Raw genomic sequence first — 14,746 nt, 5'->3', positions numbered from 1 at the left:
TCGCCAATTACGCGCTTACAGGTCCCCGCCAGAAACGTGATTGGTCGAAACTATTATCAAGGGCATGAAAGTGAAACATCCACCCGCCCTGTTCAACCAGATTTGAGCTTGTCTGCCATCAGACTTAAGAATAGATATGGATCTGATTTGTGTGACTAGAGGGGACCCGAAACAGAGATTTCCTTGAAAACACACAGGCACACGCACACAAACACAAAACCAAACACACACCTAATCCCAACACACTCACCACAGGTTCGATGGCTATGCAGCCTGGTGAAGAGGTGGCGAGGGGGTCCTTGGCGGCAGGGCGGTCCCGGTGCGAGCGGGACAGTATGGGCAGACGGTGGATCTCCACAGGGTTGGACTCACACTCCAACAGGAAGCGCTGCATCTCCATCTCTTCCTGTTGCCACAGCTCGGAGCACGCCCTGACATGGTTTAAGCATAGAGCCAAAGGAGAAATGGTCGGCGGAAGAGGTGACCGTGGAAGGAGAACTCAATTTAATGTTTCTTTAAATATGTTTGGAACCCGCTCCAAATTCAACCCATTCATTTATAATGTGCACCCATTCACAAATGAGCCTCTTTTCAATGGGCCTCATCCATCCAGAAGTACACCAGCTCCCTGGGAGCAGATAGGGTCAGGGGCTTTGCGCACGGGCCCCTTGTCACTCAGTGCCTTGGATGTAGGCTCTTCATTGTGAAGCACATTTCAGCAAACGTTTTGCTTCCTTCGAATGGGCTGACATAACAAGCTTGTGTTTGTGCATTATTGTTCCCGTGCACAAGTGGTGTTGTAGAGCGTGTGTGCCAGTGCATGCGCCATCGTGGGCGTGCTTGCCTTTATGCGTGTGCGTGTGTATTTTGTGTACGTGTGTATGTGTGTGTGTCTGAGCATTTACCTCATGGTGTCAATGTCCTCGTCCTGCTGGCTGGGCCAACTCTTCCAGCAGAAGCGCAGAGGGACATGGCCCGGGTTAGCCAGGGAGACGGTGCGCACACTGCACAGGGAGATGAAGGTGTTCTCCAGCACCACAGAGTCAGGCTTCAGACACACGTCCAGCTCCTCTGACACGCCGTGCAGGCCGATGGAGACCTCCTCACCTGGCAGGGGACACGTAGACGAAAGCATGGTAGTGGAAGAATTCAAATGACTTTCTTTCGGCGCCACTCTCCACAGTTTGGTTGCAAGTTGCCAACTAGTTGTGAGAAGGGTGTTTCAATGTGCAAAGCTAACCTAAGTGTGTCTTTTAAAGAGTCTGATCACGTGGATATAGCTAACGCTCATAGTTGATGTTTGCGGTTTTGTGAATCAATATGGACAGCGGGTGGGCCTTAGTTTTAGACGCATAGGGAGTTTTCTGCATCGTATTGGAGGACTGCATGGATTGGCTTCATTAATGAAGTGAAAAAGAACACTCCGTGGATCCCATTTGCAGGCTGATACATGCTGAAAGAATATCATGTTTGGGCTACCCCATGGAAACCTAAAAATAGATAGTGAGTCTCCACAGGAAAAGGTATAACACACACGTGCATACATGCATCCAATGTATGGCATGGTCTTAAGTATGCACCAAATAGGCCTCTTAACCAGCAAACAGGAGAAGCCAATCGCGGTGCACGTGGGATTGTCAAAGCAAAGCAACAACAGGAAAAGACAGCGATAAAAAGAAATATAATGCAAATGGGTTTCTTTAAGGCAGGCGGAGTGGAATGGCTTTATGTAAATGCAGAGCAGGGGTTTGGTTAAATTTAAATCAGAAGGTGTGGGGTGAACGTGCGTGGTCCAATCACACACACTGCATGTGTCAGGGCTTCTACTCTCCGCCTCCATCGCCTCCCAACCGATGTGGAGCTACACCTGGCAGGGCTGAAAATAACACGCTTTCCCCAGCAAAGTAATCTCCTAAATGCCGGGCTGCAACAGCACACACACACACACAAAGACGCACACGCGCACACTCACACATACACACACACCCTAACAAGCTGCTTCCTGGGACTTGGTCCAGAAGGAAAGTCTGAGAAAATATTGAACTTGAACCTGAAGTTTGATTCGTTTTCTCAAGCCAAGCACTGTCAGGATTTTCTGTAGCGATGGGCAGGTTTTTAATTGAGGAGATTACGCTCCCTCAAACAACCCCGTGAAGCTTTAGTTATTGTCCATATTTATCGTCCACACAAAGATCTGATCGACGTGTGTGTATGTATACATCTCTCTCTTTCTCCCTCCCTCCCTCCCTCCGTCTCTCTCTCTCTCTCTCTCTCTCTCTCACTCTCTCTCTCTCTCTCTCCCTCCCTCTCTCTCTCACTAACATTTAATTAATCAGACAATCAGTCTAGACATTGTCAGCGATTTGAATATGGGCAATCTATGATGGAGCTTGGTCTGGCAATAGCCGGCTAGTACAGAGGCCCATTGCCAGCAACCATTACTCCTGTGTTCTAATGGTACATTGTTTAGCTAATCGTGTTAAAAAGCTAACTGATGATTAGAAAACCCTTCTGCAATCATGTTGTCACAGCTGAAAACTGTTGAATAAAAGCGTGAGTTTTCATGAAAAACATGAAATTGTCTGAAATCACATATATACATATGTATAGATATATATATTATATATATCTATACATATGTATACATATGTATCTGTATATATATTTATGTATATATAAATATATATATATACACATATATATACATATATACAGTATATACTGCACATACACATATATATACATATATAAACATATATATACAGACACACATATATACCCATATAAATACAAACAATGTAAACATAAATATACCCCTACACACACACAAGCACACATGTATAATGAGAATAGAGAGTTTTTCGGACTTCTATGTAAGAAGGTTAGTTCAAATAAAATGTATTTATTCTTCTCCTCAAGGGTGAGCGACCATTTCATTCCGGACAGAGAGATCTTCTGGTTAAAATCAATCTAAAGGGAGTCAACCACAAGGAGGGACGGAGAGGGAGGGAAATGAAAGAGGGCCAGAGGCAAACACCAACTCAGCGGCCCAGTAGAAAGAGTGCGCTGGAGCGCCTGCAGAGGAGCCAGAGAGCTGATGGCCATCGGGCCAGGCTGGGAAAGCAGAGAGCTGGGCTGGTGGCGGCCAGGCCAGGCTGGGAAAGCAGAGAGCTGGGCTGGTGGCGGCCAGGCCAGGCTGGGAAAGCAGAGAGCTGGGCTGGTGGCGGACAGGCCAGGCTGGGAAAGCCGAGAGCTTTCTTATGCTGCACCTAATATGAACATCGCAGCCGGTTTCTGATAAAGCACTTGTGATACTGTTGTGCAGTTTCAAGTGTTAATAAAAAAAAAAAAGATATATGTTGAATGAACTGGGAAATGAAATGAGAAAAAACAAGGGGATGGCCACTGCTCACCTTTTTTACTGATTGATGAGGAAAATACGATAAAGAATGGACATCCTACAGAAAACCTACAGGGCACATTCTGAGTTTTGATTAGTAAAGAAATCAAACTCCCTTATGACCGATTGTTTCTGTTGGATGTGACTGAGGTATTCATTGTGGACCAGGTAGGGAAATAGATTAATATGGAAAATGTGATCATTGGCCAAGCTCTAATCAAATTGCCGCGAAGAGATACGCAAATAATCCCATTGTTTCTCTGCATACCTTACTACCCCCCATTTTCTCTGTGAAAGAATAAAACACATCAGTAAATAATAAAAAAAGAGCAACTCTCGCTGTTTCAATCAATTACTCCACATTCCTCTCTCTCTCCCTCCCTCAGTAATATAACACAATGTGCATTATTTTTCAAATGGCTGAGCAAAGTATCATATAATGCCTCTTCGCAGCCAAGGTGACAAACTAAATATGACACCCCCATCTCAACATGGCCTCCTCCTCCAATCAGGACTGGGCATTTTGAAAGTGAGCGTGCAAGGGCGGAAACAGGGTTGGCTCGTCACCATACTGACACCCAAAGAAATCACACCCCAGGTGGAATATGGAGTTTCTCTAGCATCAGCAGAAGACATGCAGGTTATGGCGGCTGACTCTTAGGGGCTGGGGCTGTAGCCTCCCAGGGACTGAGCAGAGCAGAACCGTAGCCAGCAGGCAGAGCTGGAGGATACATGAGAGGGACTGAGCCCAGGGATAGGTGTTCAATTAAAAATGATAATCTTTAAGTGGTGTAGTGAAGTTTCCCCCTCTCTACCACATATGCACATCACGCACGCACTCGCGCACACATATACGCACGCACATCACACACACACACACTCAAATGCAAGCCTGCACATCAAAACACATACACACAAACAGACATGCACGCACATCACGCAAACACACACACACACACACACACACAGAAACACACACAAAGACACACACACACACACACACACAAACATGCACATGGGTGTGCATACAAGAGAGCAACACACATACTCACCCATTCACACACACAAGCACTCATTTGCACTCTGAAACATACTCTCTCTCACACAAACACAGATACACACACACACACGCACATTTGTTTATGCAAACATGAACCACAGACACACACACAAACACATGCATGTAAGCACTCACACAGTGCGTGCATGGAAAGAGACACACACATGCCTATCCTCTCCTACTAACTTTATAAAAGCTTAATGCAGTGGGATGTGGATCCATCGGCTGATCGCGCTGTTTACGCAGTTCCACCGCACATGGGTTAGCATACATGCAGCAACAGGAGCATAAACACACACAACACTGACATAGAATAATTGCATAAATCCACTCTCTGTATGAGTGAAATCATACTTTAATATGCTGTTTCATGAATTGATTCATGCCACAACCAAAAAACATACAGAAGACAAAACACGGACAATACAAGGAGAGTCTCGGTTTGCTTCATCGGATCTCACAAATAATGTTAAAATTAAATGATCAACCAAAAGGGTTCAATCCAACATCTTCCAAACAACATGGGCAGGCAATCAATTACATTATTTTCTCAAGATCCCCTTCATTGCCACTGTAATATTCCAGCGACGGTACTGCACACTGGAATGGTTTTCTTTCTGCTCTCCCACGACACTGTCAAGCACTTCTAAGCTATAGTTAGTATACCACATGGTACAGCTGCCTATAATGATCTTGTAAAATAATAAATAAAGGCTATGTTTTTTCGGCCTTCTAGAACAGCACAATTAGCCTGTGAGACGACTTTGATGTAGAACGTCAACTCAATAATGAGTCAATAATGAGAAAGTGGATTTTGACTCTGTGGGAAAGTTTCTGTTGACTAGCTATGCATATGATATACTTACTGCAGTTTCTTAATTATGAATGACAACTTTATCATTATCATTATTAGAAAGTTGTTTGTCTAATGAGTGTCGTCTTTTTTGGTTCCTCTAATAGGTTTTGTTCATCTGAGAAATGTTTATTTTGCGTTACATTTATCATTCAAACCTATCGGATGGTGTTGATCTTAGTTATCTTTTAAAACAAGTCAGGGAGTGATATTTTCTAACTTAATTGATCCTTTGAGATACAAGGTTGATTATTTTTCTCACTGGTACTCAAGAACCTCATCTTTTTGTCTTTGATGTGCAAACAGCCTGGTTAATTACCAGAGCAACTAAGGACACACAAAGTTATTCCTGCAAGTTAGGGAAACTTCCAAGAGTATCTGACAAGTCAGTTTTACACAATAACGATAAATGACACATACATTTTGAATTCCCTTTAAATTCCGTTGGGTCTTCTACTCCCTTTATATGGTATCACACATTATTGAACATTATTTAGAACATTTTATACATATCCACATTAATAAAATAATAGTGCCGTTTTTGTCAATGAATCCAATACATAAGACATTCAGTTAGAAGAATCCTTTGGCCTTAACCAAGCCGGGATGTTTGGCCTCACACACACACAAACACACACACACACACACCCACACACCCACACACACACACACACACACACACACACACACACACACACACACACACATATACACCCACACCCACACATTCTGTAGATATATGGTAGGGTGGTATGGTGGTATCTCATCTTCAATAAACCCAATACCAGGCAATCTGAGATGCAATCAAAGCATCCGATAAAGGAAATGTGTGTATACGTATATATATATATATAAATAAAGAGAAGTCGAAGTATCACAACACCGAAAGGCTGTGAAAAGAGAGAAAGGTGGAGAGTGCAGATAACGGCCCTGTCGAGAGAGAGAGAGGGACAGAGAGAGAGGGAGAGACAGGGACAGAGTGACAGACAGGCAGGAAAAGAGACAGACAGACAAAGACAATGGACAGTAACTACTGCACCACTCCGCCTAGCTGGCCACCTCAGAGCCACCGCAGCCCAGGGACACATCCTCTCACTACCCTTGCTTATCTCTCCCCAACAAGATAGTCGTCCACCTTCACAATAAGTCAAATGCAGAGGACAAGCCCACTGCAACCTCCAATATCAATATGCTACCCTGCTATCTAACACTTGTTCGCCACTGTGTGCACACGCACATGGCAGTAGCTTCCACCCTGTGTGTGAGTCTGTCTGTCTGTCTGTCTGTCTGTCTGTCTGTCTGTCTGTCTGTCTGTCTGTCTGTCTGTCTGTCTGTCTGTCTGTCGCAGGTTTATACTAATACATGTGTGGGCCTTTATGCAGCAACAGTTTAACAATCATGATATGACAGATAATAAGACATAATATATATGTCTATATATCTCTCTCGAAATATAAATATAGGGAGGGAAGGCCCAGGCTGGGACAGGCTCAGTAGGGTAGTGCAGCAGCATGTCCTCTCTGTGTTGTATCTCGATGTATCTATATATCTATATCTATATCTCTATCTATCTATAGGTAGGGAAGGCCCAGGCTGGGATAGGCTCACCAGTATGGTAGAATAGCATCAGGTCCTCTCTGTGGTATATCTATATATCTATATCTATATCTCTATCTATCTATAGGTAGGGAAGGCCCAGGTTAGGACAGGCTCACCAGTATGGTAGAATAGCATCAGGTCCTCTCTGTGGTATATCTATATATCTATATCTATATCTCTATCTATCTATAGGTAGGGAAGGCCCAGGCTGGGACAGGCTCACCAGTATGGTAGAATAGCATCAGGTCCTCTCTGTGGTATATCTATATATCTATATCTATATCTCTATCTATCTATAGGTAGGGAAGGCCCAGGTTAGGACAGGCTCACCAGTATGGTAGTGCAGCAGCAGGTCCTCTCTGTGGTTTCCCGTGGTGCTGGGGGAGAAGTCGACAGTCACCTGCACGCTCTCCCCGGGACCCAGAGTCCCAACAGACGGCTCCACTGAGAAGGGGCTTTGAGAGAAGACAACAGTTCAATAGAACGGCGTACAACCTCAGAATAGGGGTTACTCAGGGTCACGTCCAATATTCTGATGGGCTATGCCACGTTTGATGCAAGACAAACTTTTGCAAGCTAGCTACACTATAAAGCAGTATTTATGGATCTATTGGTCATCTAATAGTATCACAAATCCAATTTTGGATTAAGAATCCAAGTCTGAACCAAATGAGCTCCAGTCTGGTTGAACAGGGAAATGGTTGAACAGTTCACCCTCTTTAGCTTTAAATATTTTTTTAGCAGTCATGGGGCTGGTATCGGGGCCTGTTAGCATTAAATTGGCTATTGAAGGCGAACATAAACTTGGGAATAGTAAACAGAGAAAAAAGTGTCTGCAAAAGTATCTCTGTAAAGATACAGGAAACAAGGAGTAACTCTTCCCCTTTCAGTTTTTGGTTCCTCTCTATTCTGTTGGATATATTTGTCCTTTTATATAGTGGCACGATCTGGATGAAGGCTGTGTAACTCTTTTCTTGTGATTATACAAAACAAGGCCTGGTTACCTGTGTGTGTGCAGACGGAACTTGGCCTCAGCGTTTCCTATGTTGCGGACCAGCTGGCTCTTTTGTGTGGAGCCCTTGACTAGGCAGACGGGCATATGCAGTTCATCCCGGAAGTCCAGGATGGCCCGGGGCCCGATGGCTCGAACGGGGACCTCAAACGTCTCTCTCTCTGTCACAAACAGCAGCTTGAGGTGGTAGTCCTGAAGATCAATATAGGTAAACATAAGCACAAACCCAAAAACGTCATGATTTTAAGCCTCATGTCTAGCCGGGCAACACTATTTCATGAAATATTTATGCTGTAATTGCAATGTATAGCGTGTCATCTACTATACATACATATACAAATATATATATATATATATATATATATATAAAAATACACTAGGCCTATATATATACATATACAGATATATCCACAAGTGCATGTTCCTTAATGGGCCACCATTTGAAAGGGGACTATACAGGCTTTCCAACGGTATAAGATTTATTGCAAAAAAAGCATTGTTACCAGAGAAATAATCAACCAAACACAAATTTCCTTACTTTTCCTTAAGTTTATATATATTTATAAATATATATATATATATATATATATATATATATATGCATGTTGACTTAATACGTTCTCTGTAGGCAGGGTACAAATGCAGGAAAGGGATGTTTGTAACACAAACCAGGAAGGAATAAAGAACATTAGTGACCTAAACAACATAGACGGAACTTCGATTAGAAAGTTCGTCGTTAGGGAACAAGTGAGACACAGGTGAGTGATTAGCAGGCTGGCGATAGCAACCCTGCAACACCTTCTCTTTATGCAGAAAGCGCTGTTGTCAATCCAGGGAGGGGAGAGGCCCCCAACCTGGTGGAGGTTGGTGCAGAGGGGACTCCCTTTGAAGCTGAAATGAATTCACCTTTGACCCAACATGGAGCAACGGCCCAACCAACACATTTGCAGTACAGTCCAAAAGGCTGATTCGACAATTTAAACGTGCTGTGCTCAAGACCACCAGCCTAGCAACGTGGTCTCCAACAGTCTCAAGTGAATGCACCTTCAAGTGCTTAGAGAGAGAACGCCGAGGCTGTGGTGTGTGTAGCCTGTACCTTGTTCTCTTGCGGTGTGAAGCGAACGCTGAAGGCAGTAGTCATCCCTGGGGCCACCTTGGAGCAGCCCTCTTCCGGGCTGACCACAGAGAAACACTGGGAGGCCTCCAGCAGCAGCTTCACGTGGCGCGAGACCTAAACAGCACAAATACACACATGAGCATTGGCAATTTGTGATGGCTGTGCATCACCAGAGTGAGATCAATTAACAATGGTTACATAAAAAAATGTAATCAAAAAATAAATTGTTAAAACGAACCATTATTTTTTATCACGGTTCTTGGTTCCAACTCCCTTCCCCATAATGTGTATTTAAACAAGTCTTTCGTTTTTTAGGGTTAGGGTTAGGGTTCATTGAGTTCATAGAGTTCATTGTTGTGTGATTGTATTACGCAGTCCAGAACTCCACCTTGGGGGGGAGGGGGGTTAGGACTCCAACAAGTCAAGACACAAACACATACACACACACACACACACACACACACACACACACACGCACGCACACACACACAACACACACACACACACACACACACACACACACACACACAAACAAAAGCCAATGCCTTGTCAATGTTGCGGAGGAGTAGGGGCAGCTTGTAGGTCTGTGTTGGGGCAAAGTTCTGGAAGACCACTTCAGATGGGTATGGCTGGAAAAGAGCCCGCTCCAAGTCCACCGAGGATAACTACAGGAACACAGAAACATATAGGCACTTCACTGTTCCAACTGACGATCAATGCATAAAGGCTACGTTTTAAACACAACTTTTCTTGAAGGTCCCCTAGTTTACCACCAGCAAGGCTGGTAGATCAGTCTAACAGCCTACTTAGTGGACTGTAGCAACTGGTAGGCTTATCTATCATCATACATCTAGGCGGGAACTCCCTAGGGGGGTGGTGGAGTGTGTTGCTATGGAGGGGTGTGTGTGGGCCCTGGCACATTGAGTGGTAATAATATGCAGTGCATGTTTACAACTTTAAAGTCGTAAACAACTTTAAAGGTACATAACTGGTAAAAGGGGACCCCTTATTTATTGGGTCGCCATTTGGCAAAGTAAAATACACATACTCTGTGTATTAATTTCGATTTTTTACATACAACCCATCCATAAAAGTATAAAAGCATATGTAGACGTAGATAAACTGGAGGATACAATCAGTTGGCAGACGATCTCTTTTTGTACGACAGCTGCCATTGCCAGTGAAGACACAGCCGATTTTTGATATTTTTCATCCATTTCCTTCATAGAATGAGATAATGCTTTTGGTTTAAAGGAGTTTTGAACCCAAAATTGTTTGTTTTTTTTCGGAACATGTTCAAATCCTGTTAAACTTCAACATCCTATTTTATTAATATTTTTTAAATAAGACCATCATTTAGAAAAAAAAAATTTGTGTTAAAGTCTGAGTGGAAGCTCGGGTGAGGTATTTTATTTGAAAAAGGCCTTGCGGCCTATAGGACATGCTTGTATTTTGTAGTATGTCCTATATAATTATTTTTTATTTTAGATTAAGACTCTAGTCTTTGATGTAGTGTGTATTATATGTAAATTGTTTGGGCCAGCTTTAGACTTTAGCATGTGGATGCAGTTTGTTGAATGGACATGTTGGGGAGCCTGTGTCTATTATTCCTGTGATCTTTTTCTCAAATGTATTTCCTTTACTTTTAGGGTTTTTTGACAGCCCATCAGGGTTTGTCCCGGTGGGCCCCAGAGTACCCGGTGAGGATGAGAGGGGAGTTGACTGCTTCAAGTCAAATACCTTGATTTTCAGTTAATATTCAGATTCTTCAACAATTATATGATAAGTTGCTATTAAATCCATTCGGAGAGGAGCTGATTTGCTATTTATGTTCTCAATTCTTTAATACATTTTGATTCTAGTGATTTATCTTTGTCACCGGCTAAAACGTCTTTGGGGGCGCCAAACAGTACTCTATGTAGGACAAACCCTGATATCTACAGTAGTCTTAAACATTTACTGGGGAAGGGCAATTATATATATTTTACATCAGTGATGATTTTCGGAGAGAGGAAGACAGCTTGTCGAAATCTAACAAAAACGATAGCAACCACTGACATTGAGAATCTCCAGGGAGTTCAGTCTCTGGAGATGAAAGTTGTCATGCATGTGCTCCTTCAAGTGTGCAAATGGCAGCAAGGATGGCAATTTCTGATCTTCATACTACTTTCTACAATGGGAGCTTGAAAGGACTGTGCTGTGCCGCCTGCTCTGGCTTAAATAAAGTACTATACCGTTTTTTTTAACAGCACCATTAAGTGTACAATCTTCACTGGCCACATGTCACCTGTCAGCTCATTAGTGGCAATGGTTTGCAGTGCAACAACAACACCTATCAGCACGAACCCTGGAGCGCCCTGGATTTTTATTTCCACTGCTTTTTAGGGAAGAAAGGGTGAAAGGAAAGTTAAAAATTCCTCACTTCATGATCGCCCATGTCCAGCAGCTCCAGGATTCGGGGCGGCTGCATCTCCTGAGTACTGGCCAGGCGCTCCTCTGTGGTTTGCAACATCTCTTGGGTATACACTGATGGAGTGACCTGTATGTAAAAAACAATGACAATATTAGTTGTATCGTTGTTGCACCTTCACATTTATCTATTCTCCATTCATTGAGCAGTCGTTTTGGAACTGCTGCAAGAAAAATTCCATGGCATTGTGACCGAACCCTTGTTTTACAACACTAGGCTGCTACAACGTCAGGTTAATATGTCGTGAACATTAACTCAGATGTGCTCGATATGGTAAAAAAAAGAAAAGATTTTTAAATCATAAGATATTGTGTCATTTTGCCATTTTTTTCCACATCCCTTCTGATTAAATGAATACAATGTGCTTGTGTTGTTTGCCAGAGCATCAGATTGCATTGTTTTATGTCACAGATGAAAGGCAGTAAGATGCACGATAAGCAAACTACAGCTAATTGCTGATGTCAAAAGCACATATTCATATATTCCATGCCAAATACTTTGATGCAAAATACCTACACACAGACATTGTGTGTAGGTATACAAACATTGTGTTCATTAAGATAATGTTGACATTCTTTCTGGCTAAAGAGTCTACATCTACATTATCCTGACTTTGAAATCACCTGGACTCATTCATGTGGTTTGGCATTTATCAGTGCAAAGCAGCAAAAAAACATTCAACTCAATTTAACATATTTCAAGGACGGACTCTAAATAGAACCCAGTTTGAATGTGAATATCCAAAATCATTGGTGTAGCATATTTGTATAAATACAAACTTAATTCCTGAAAGGTAAAGGAAAACATCTGATATACCGGTTTAAAAATCCCCACCCTGTGACCTTTCTGGGTCTGGATAGACCCCTCTCTGGGCGGCAGTGTAACAAGGTCCATTGCTATAGGGCACTTAGTTGGCTAACGCACTCCACCTAGGTGACTTTTATTGGGCTCCACAGACAGAAACAGAACAAGGTGAAGCATATTAACTATCTAGGAATTAATACATTTTTCTTCATCCCTTCGTTTGAGACTTCTTAGTCTCAGCAATCATTATAATAACTGTTAGAGGAAGTGCTATGTTGTTCAACAAGCGTTCTCATTTCTGAGTTAATATTTTTTAATATTCATTTTTCCCAGGGTAATGAAAGGTGGTGGTAACAGTCTGGTATTATTGTTTGAGTGATGGAATACATTCTCATAACGTTATTAAGAAATATACAATCCCTCAAATGTATTTTATCGTCAATCGTCAAAATGTACACTTCTGTTGAGGGATAATAAATCACATGTTTGGTACATATTACACATTTATTGAAGTGATATAAGGCTAGGTTTGGAACATTTAAAACATGAGTATTCTGATGCACCAAATATATATCCTTACAGCTGAAATATTGTCTTTGTGCTTTACTTCTTTGTACTGTTCTTCTTTGTATTGTTAAAATACCATTTGGTTTGATTTAGGGTGTAATTGAGTATTAGAAGTTAAGCATAACAATGAAACATTACATGACATTGACAGCCAATAGCAATAGGTTTTAGTTTGAACAAATAGAGCTCTCCTATTTACCCGCTTTTACCCACAAATTAATGTCATACACTGATATTTTGGTTGGTTATTGATGATGCAAGGTCTAGGTCAGGGTTGGGTTAACTAGTTAACAGATGGGCAGTGGGGATGTACAGCAATTCCTAACTCTGCCAATGTTGTGGAAATCTGGTTAGTCCATTTTAATGTCAATCCCTCTAGCAGTGTCCACAAGTAAGCCTCCTAATGTCAGGCCTATAGCACATTTTTCCAGGTGCCCTTTGGTCTTTCTTACCCTTCTTGCTCTGTCCTCTTTGACCACAAGTTTGTGATTCCAAGGAAAAGTCGTTTTTTTCTTTGGGCCTATTTCCTTGGATGGAGCTGGTCCTGCAACAATGTAGGTTGCCATCTGGAGAGAAATCCAAGCTATGCATGAATTAAAATAAACATTTTGAACATAGTAAACAGCATAACACACTAGGTAGGCACGGTTATATTGAGCATTAAAGGCTAACCAACAAAACGCAAAAGGTCCTTGCTAACAAACGATGAGCAGAGGAACGTAAGATAAAAGTTATTTCACAAACCTAAAGCTACTACAATAATTTCTAATTAACAATCACCAATTAATTATCAAGCCATACCACTTTTAAAGAAGTTCGTTTACTTTCTTTTCTACCAAACTCAGATTCTCATTCAGCACCATTCAGCGAAACGGTTTGTGTTTGGTTGCCGTGGCAACAGTTACCTCCGCTACCGCTAATAAACCGGTTTCTCATTGGTCACGACCGTGGCAATTAACAGCCGTATAATCAGTAATTTTGCGGTTAAACTACACAAATAGCGGTAGTCCGTATAGGCCTGCCACATTCTTAATTGGATGAAGTAATGGTTATATTACTTAATTCAGTTGTTCAGTTCAGTTTCAGTTGAGTTTAGTTGCTTTTCCGCAATTCAAACGAGCTTTTTTATTGGAATGGGAAATATATACATTGCCAAATCAGTCTAAATAATAAACAAATGAAACAAAGTATTCTATAAAAAGGATTTTCGTTTTTATTCCCTCTCTCTCGCTCCCATCACTCGCATATTGTTTCAACAATATCCTGCCTGTTGTTTCCATCCGCTCTCGCTCCTGGTGTCCGCCGAGCAGCGCTCGAGGCATTGGGTTTCTCTTTCTGTTCCAAGTGATTTGGACAGGTGACACATTTAGACCGTCTCCGCCCCCTGTCATCCCTCCCAGCCCGCTTGACTTTATCTACAGCGTGATCCCCGCTGAGTCTCATTAACCAACACATTGCTTGCAAACTCTATCCAGGTTTCAAATTCCCTCAACCCATCCTACTCGTCCCATCTGTAAAACCATCCCATCGATCATCAGATATGGAAAACACGGCGCCCGCGTCAAATCGGTGCAGGTAGGATGTAAATGGTAGCTTATAGCAACAGGCTGCATGGAAGAGGATACATCTATTTTTTCTTTCATGTTTGCCCTAGTAGCTTGTTAAACGCTGAGTTCCAATAATATTCACTGAACTGTGTGGCCCCAACCAATCGGTGCATAACTCAGCCTACGTTATACTTAATTGTAACACAGTCATACTATTTGCCTTATATTGCGTTGATCTATCATGGGATCAGCCCATATTCGGGTCTGTTCAGGCAAAATAGAAATAATGAGAACTTGTTCGATTTTGCACTTTCCAC

The 14,746-nt window shown here is 42.3% G+C and overlaps 2 protein-coding genes across 2 annotated transcripts in view; one reads left to right on the top strand and one right to left on the bottom strand.

The window, feature by feature from the left end:
• hydin (HYDIN axonemal central pair apparatus protein) overlaps positions 1-12,405 on the bottom strand; it is a gene marked incomplete at both ends in the record, with an annotated part of 77,596 nt that extends 65,191 nt beyond the window's left edge. The window contains 8 exons of the mRNA XM_079742851.1: positions 251-431; positions 906-1,107; positions 7,243-7,367; positions 7,917-8,116; positions 9,021-9,155; positions 9,587-9,706; positions 11,464-11,580; positions 12,346-12,405. Of these exons, the coding sequence (XP_079598977.1) occupies positions 251-431; positions 906-1,107; positions 7,243-7,367; positions 7,917-8,116; positions 9,021-9,155; positions 9,587-9,706; positions 11,464-11,580; positions 12,346-12,405 (1,140 nt within the window). The remainder of the gene's footprint in view (positions 1-250; positions 432-905; positions 1,108-7,242; positions 7,368-7,916; positions 8,117-9,020; positions 9,156-9,586; positions 9,707-11,463; positions 11,581-12,345) is intronic.
• Positions 12,406-14,422: 2,017 nt separating this feature from the next.
• Positions 14,423-14,746, top strand: part of pnp6 (purine nucleoside phosphorylase 6) — a gene marked incomplete at both ends in the record, with an annotated part of 4,570 nt that continues 4,246 nt past the window's right edge. Inside the window, one exon of the mRNA XM_079742850.1 lies at positions 14,423-14,457. Within this exon, the coding sequence (XP_079598976.1) occupies positions 14,423-14,457 (35 nt within the window). The remainder of the gene's footprint in view (positions 14,458-14,746) is intronic.

The sequence above is a fragment of the Pollachius pollachius genome (assembly GCF_949987615.1).
Source record: "Pollachius pollachius genome assembly, chromosome: 9".
In the NCBI taxonomy this organism is placed as follows: domain Eukaryota; kingdom Metazoa; phylum Chordata; class Actinopteri; order Gadiformes; family Gadidae; genus Pollachius; species Pollachius pollachius.
Note: the sequence above shows the minus strand (reverse complement) of the source record. Positions and strands in the feature narration are given on the sequence as shown.